This window comes from Hippocampus comes, unplaced genomic scaffold (genome assembly GCF_001891065.2).
Source record: "Hippocampus comes isolate QL1 unplaced genomic scaffold, H_comes_QL1_v1.1 scaffold174, whole genome shotgun sequence".
Lineage (NCBI taxonomy): Eukaryota > Metazoa > Chordata > Actinopteri > Syngnathiformes > Syngnathidae > Hippocampus > Hippocampus comes.
The window spans coordinates 9,047,590-9,054,099 of NW_017805983.1; the positions used below are offsets into that span (position 1 = coordinate 9,047,590).

At 42.8% G+C, this 6,510-nt stretch overlaps 2 protein-coding genes across 3 annotated transcripts in view; both read left to right on the plus strand.

Annotated features, from left to right (window-relative positions):
• The first annotated feature begins 303 nt into the window (after positions 1-303).
• On the plus strand, positions 304-3,640 carry pex10 (peroxisomal biogenesis factor 10). Its single transcript, XM_019890789.1, has 6 exons — positions 304-553; positions 933-1,013; positions 1,228-1,640; positions 2,000-2,175; positions 2,558-2,693; positions 3,472-3,640. Exons 1-6 carry the CDS (start codon positions 442-444, stop codon positions 3,538-3,540), a joined length of 987 nt encoding a protein of 328 aa, XP_019746348.1. The 5' UTR covers positions 304-441; the 3' UTR covers positions 3,541-3,640.
• Positions 3,641-4,636: 996 nt separating this feature from the next.
• renbp (renin binding protein) overlaps positions 4,637-6,510 on the plus strand; it is a 7,783-nt gene continuing 5,909 nt past the window's right edge. The window contains exon 1 of one of the 2 annotated variants that reach the window (XM_019890784.1): positions 4,637-4,822. In XM_019890784.1, coding sequence (XP_019746343.1) covers positions 4,682-4,822 — 141 coding nt within the window. In that variant the 5' untranslated portion in view covers positions 4,637-4,681. The remainder of the gene's footprint in view (positions 4,823-6,510) is intronic. The other variant, XM_019890785.1, reaches the window with a different exon arrangement.

Here is a 6,510-nt window from a genome sequence, read left to right on the forward strand (position 1 = left end):
TTTGTTTGCTACCAGCGCCATCGCAGAAGCGTCGACTTTTGTTTGTCACCAGGAAGAGCCGTCATAATAAAATGTCCTACAGATGGCATGAAAGGCCATAGTATGGATACAGAAACAGCTTACTAAAGTAAAGTGCACATTCTCTATGTTTTATACTACAGTACACAGTATTTATATTAAGTGCACCTTACCTGAAGAATGGCATGCGGTGTTGCAATACCTAGAATAACCACTGAACGGCGCTGTGAAAAGTAGAACCATGATTTTTATTGTCTGGGCTCCTATTTGTTTTCATATCTCCCACTTCCGGCGAGTTTCCTGTCCCCGATGTCGGAGTGGCACACTGGCATTAACGACTGTTCAGAAAAGTTATCGTGTAAATGTATATTTGTTACATGAAAGATTCCGGCACACACTTGTGCACTGGCATTGTAAGTCACGATGCCTCTCCCTCCTGCCAACCAGTGGCAGCTAATTCGAGCTGGTCAGAAGGACGAATACTACCAGACCTTCCTTAGGAACAACGCTAATGAAACTTTTCAAACACTTGCCGGTGAGTTCATTCCGAATGGTAACACAAGACTCGGGTCGTTTGTGTTAAGATATCTTTTGGAAACTAGGGTTCTTTACATGGTTACATTACATGTCTATTGGCTTGATTAAAACGTTTCAGGAAAGAGGTGTATGCCATCAAAGACCAAACAGTTCAGGAGGATGCCAACTTTTATAAGCAATCTTGTATTCAATTTTGCCTCTCCTTCGTGGCGAACGAACTACAGTAGAAGCACAGCACTGCTAGTCATTAAAAGAACACTATACAGTGAAACGTGGTCAATGCAACATAATGCTTTGGCACAGGGATATCAACTGTATCAACACTGGAAACGGTTTCAGCAGTCATAAGTTTGTTAAACATTTTCCCTTTTCTGTAGGATCGAAAAGGTGGCTGGACTGGAGGAAAGAAGTTGAGCTTCTTTCAGACATCTCATATTTTGGTTTAACAACACTCATAGGTGGGCTGACCAAACTGGTGCGAAATGTCTGTCACCACTGCTATATGTCTGCTTTGTTAAGTGTGCTGAGATAATTGCAAAAGTCCAACTTTGTGTGATGCATGTACAGTGGTCAGTTCAAATCAACATTTCTTTTTTGTGCGAAAACAATTGGAGGTTTTATTTTATGCTCACAATCACCCACCCCTAATTCATCGATTACCATCCTTGTCAGGTAACCAGACCCTGGGTGAGGAGTATGTCAATATCATCCAAGTTGACCCAAGTAAAAGACGCATCCCTTCCCTAGCCAGACGAGGCCTCTTTATTTTCTGTCATACATTCCTGCCCTACTTCTTGGACAAGATCTTGATCTGTTTGGAGAACGAGCTCGAAGGCACACAGGAGCCCAGCTGCGCTGTCAGACGTCGGCAGGCTGCGTCTGGGCCGTGGAGCCTGGAATTGTGGCTGAGGAGGTGCATACGAAATGCAGTGGGACTGCTGTCAGAGCCCCAAAGGAAAAAGTGTTTGCCTGCTGTATTTGTCCTCCAGCAGACACTCACCCTCCTGCACAGAGTTCACGTGGCTCTTTTTTATGTCAGTGGTATTTTCTATCAACTGTCCAAGAGGACTTCTGCAATCCGCTATGTAAGTGATTTATATTCATAATATTCCAAAGTGCACATCTCCCTCACAGACATTTTCAGAAATAGGCAGGAAAACACTTTCCATTAACCCTGTAATGAAGAAATGACACCCATGGCAACAGGAAGGGACTGTTTTTCCTTTATAGTTATAAAAAGTACATTGACTGCTTACTTAGAATCATTTATCAATAATTGTGTGTGGGTGTCTGTGTGCGTGTCTGTGTGTGTGTTTGGGGACAGGGGGGAGACACTGACGGACTGGTGGACCAGTGAAATTTGGTGACGGATGCAATGACAGAAATGCAGTTAAAAGGACATGATGGACTGATGGTGTGTGTGCGCGCGCGTGTGCGTGCGCAGCTGCGTGTTTCAGGGCCTCAGGATGATGATGATGGGACCATCAGGAACAGCTACAGGCTGCTGGGAGCCGTCTCCCTCATCCAGCTGCTCATCACAGTGTGTCTGCAGCTCAACAACTTTAGACAAAGACAGCGAGCCAGGCAGGAGTGGAAACATTTCAGGAACCTCACCGACGGGTAAACTAATACGCATGTGGTGAGAAGATGGCTTTGCTTCTCACAATGCAGTTTGTTTAGCGTGAAAATAAGATTCAAAATTCACTCCCCCAAAACTTTGCTGAGGGGAGCTGCTTGAGCCAACGAGTACACATTACATTTTGGTGAGGATCTGCAGAAAGGTCCAGATATGGTCAGTACAGCAATGTTTCACTGTGTGACACGCTACAACATAAAAAATGTAAATACCTGTAATACAATTTTATTTAAGAACCACAGAAGTGTGTAATAATCCAAAGGCAATGGATGGGGCGTGGTGTGTTCCTCTGACTGTCCATTGTTAAGATGGCAAATGATCACTCTGTTTGGCACCTTGATCCAGCAAGCTGTTATACTTTTTCAGTCCACAGGAAACGCAGAAGTCAAGGTCCTCGCCCACCCGCTGCATCCTCTGCTTGGAGGAGCGCAGACATTCAACTTCTACCCCCTGCGGACACCTTTTCTGCTGGGAGTGTATCACAGAGTGGTGCAACACCAAGGTAGGGCCCATGTCAGAGCCATCATGACAATCACTTACATGTTGGATTTTGTAAATAACTGAGTCTGTGGAGTACCTGCCCACACATTTAGGGGTCAAATTACATCCGATGTTACGTTGCCTATTCAGGGGTGTTTCTCTGTAACCTATCCTCAGCTTTTCATTGACAAATGTAGCTAACTATACACTGAATAATTAACTGCTTCGGAGGTAGTTACATTTAGCCGAAATTTTTAATGGACATTAGATGTACATTCATTTTGTCAAAGTCACATTGTTGTAACACATTTATTTTAAGGGAAATAAATGTTTTACGATGAGTTTGAAATCATACTGGTGCAATGGGATCATAATTTGTGGTAATGTCACCGTTTAAACGTTCAATAGAGACAGATAGAAATCAATTAAGAGGCGTGCGATCTGGACAAAAATTTATCTCCCAATACAAATACCAGTTATTTTATACCCTGCAAAAATACACCTCATGTCTGCCATTTTAAGGTTTTCACAATACCATATTGTTAACTGATCAGGTCAAACTAGCTGACAGTAAAACATGTTTTATTTAATTCAACATTGATAAGATACATTTATGCAGTTTGCATGAATAAATGCTTCTCCCTGCGGACTGAAATCAATGTAAGCATGTTCGTTCTTCATACTGTCATTAGTCACTGCTGTGAGTCTGATACCAAAAACTACTCAGAATTGATGCTTCAGTGTGTGTACTGTTGTAATTATTCCCTTGTGTATGTCTGGGTTTGCATGACTTCATTCAGGCCGAGTGCCCCCTGTGCCGTGAGAAGTTCCAACCTCACCGACTTGTGTACCTGAGGAACTACAGCTAAAAGATGCGTTTTTGGTGTGTGTGTTTTTTTTAATATTGATTAAAGGCTTCACGCAGCTCCTCAGATGATTTCAGTATGATAAATCACCACTAGATGGCAGGAGTGGCTTTGATCAGACCTTGGGCCACACTTGTGTGTGTGTGTGTGTGTGTGTGCGTGCGTGCGTGCGTGCGTGCGTGCGTGTGCGTGCGTGCTGTGTGTGTTGTACAGTACAAGATCCCCTGTGGCGAGGTGCCGTTCGAATGAGAACATGGATAAAATTCAACATGCATAATTCAGCATCTGTGCGTTTTTTTTGTTTGTTTTTTGCAATAAACTGTTATTTTGCAATCAAAGTGCGATTTTTGTGTTATGTTATTTAGTAGGAAAGCTTTGTTTAGACATTTGAGGTACCACAAATAAATAGCATCAAAGTGAAAGTTCAGCTTGAAATGGATCCTTTCACCAAAAGGTTTTTCTCAGATTTTTTCTTGCAAACGAGTATCTTCAAGAAACTTACCAACCACTGCTGTTTACTAACGAATGGTAAAAGGTAGAAAGTACTTTCTTTTCCTGATTAAAGAAGGTTAAAGCTCCATGCTTAATTCGCTACAGAACTAAATTTTCTGTAGGCCTTCCAAAATTTGTCAAATAGTCAAAAATGGCTGGCACCGGCCCTCCCAATTTGAGAAAAACGGCTGCCATTATTAATGTTAGATGTTAATTATTCCCTGTCAGTAGTTGCAGACTTGTATTCATCCGCCCCGTTCATCGAAATATTGTTGACTCTTGGAAGTGTTTAACTCAGCACCACGATTAAATATTGTGTTTGAAGTGAGTAAACTATCAGATCAGCTCGTCTCCTTGAAGTAAAGCTCTAACTCGCCAGAACTGCAAACGAGCTTAATGTTTACTGTCGCGATCGTGCAAGTGGCACAAGTCTATAGCTGCATATCTCATTTGAGATACAATGCAGTGTCCTAATCGTAAAAGAAGTGGCATCTGCGCCCATGGATTGCTGCGTATATGCTGTTAAGAAGAGTGAAATACAATTCTTCGATTCTGTACTTCACACATCTGCCAGAAAAAAAGCCATGACGTGCTTCCTTTTACTTGTTTTCCTCTGTCCATTTCTGCTTCGAATCGCCTTGTTCCGATCCTCATGACACAGGGACGTCTTCAGCTTCTGCTTGTTTTGCGTCATCATGTGACAGCCTCGACGAGTACGGAGCCGCAGAGAGAAGGCTGGATCCCCCTGCTGCTGAGCTCCACTCCACCCCTACTCCTGCGATCTCGGCAGCAGGTAAAGATTCGGTTCTCAAATGCACGTTTTGTGTTTGATTCTAGCGTAAAGTCGAGCTCAAGCGGAAGCACGTCAGATTAGCGGTAAATAACGCGTCGAGCAGCGAGTTGTCACGCTAGTTCTTAAGAGTGCGCGTAATGCTCAAACGCAGATCGCTTACCTGTGGTTATTGTTTATAAACAAGCAAAACAAAAAAAATAAATCCGGATATCCAGCCGAGTCACGGGAACTTCGCCAACTCTGAATGCAGAGACGCCAACGGCATAATGATGGCAGATTACAGCGGGATTTAAGTGCAGGGATGGTTTAGTTACATTTATCCCGTCAAAAATATGTGTGCATAAATCTTTGAAATATAAATTTAAAGTAAGGTAGTGTATTACATGTGACGTGCAGGGGCGGGGCCAATTGGCCGGGCTCAACCTGTTTGCTATACATTCACTGGCATGATTAGCACCTACTTATTTTTGCAACACTAAATTCAATTGCAAACGATTTTTTTGTGTTGGCGTGTGATGCACATTGACAAATCTAATTTGCAATCAAAAGCCCACATTGTTGACAATATTTGATAATATAGTATGACATCAGATTCAAGGGGTTCTACCAAATGTGTTGGGTTGTACTTATTTCATTTTGAGAACTTTGGTTTAATGGCCAAAAACCTAATTACAATTTCACAGTCATAGTGGATGGGTTGTTTCAGTGGCCGACCGAATGATGCAGTTTTTTTTAGAGTAAAATGATTTATATTTGATATAGTGATATAGTGTTGTGTTTCAAGTGCAATGTTCATATGTACATTTACAGTGTGTGTGTGTGTGTGTGTGTGTGTGTGTGGGTGTGTGTGTGTGCGTGTGCGTGTGTGTGTGTGTGTGTGAGTGAGAGCGTGTGTGTGCGCGAGCGAGAAAGAGAGAGAGTTTGAGTGTGTGTGTCTTAGGTTATATTGCAAGTAATCCCCTAATCCTTTTGGCTTTTCACTGCGATGTTAGATACACACCTGTTGGAGCATGCCTGCATGCGTGAAACACAACAGATGAGAAGAGAGCAAACACACCTAAACACACACCTAAACACACACGCACACACACACACACCTGTACTGTCATTTGATAGCCGAGAGCTTGATCTTCCTTCCTTCCTTCCTTCCTTCCTTCATTAACTGCTCCTAAAGGTATTCTTCTAGTCGAGAAGACTTGATGAGTCGACCAATGTTCAACAGCCTTTATTTTTTTCAGACGTCATCGCTGATCCACACCATTTTTAGTGAAAACTGTGACAAAAATGTCCAATTACAAAACGTACAACACACCCACATGCATTCCAAAATCACAAAACACACATCAAGAATGGCCACACGCCGTTTCGCCCTCCAAACTGGAATTTAGGAGCAACTAAAGCAAATCGAAGATCCCGACGCATACTCCTCACGCTTGTGTCTCCTTCCTGAAACTATCTGATGCCACTCCCAATCGAAAGCAACCGCCACCCAATGCAATCCCTAAATACAACAACAGGAGGCACAACAACCCAAACAAATGTGGAGTCCCCAGTACACAGCACACATTGCCATTGTACCACTATGTGGAACGATACATGAACATCATGAACTTAAAATCACGACAGTTACACTTCCTTCCTTCCTTCCTTCCTTCCTTCCTTCCTTCCTTCCTTCCTTCCTTCCTTCC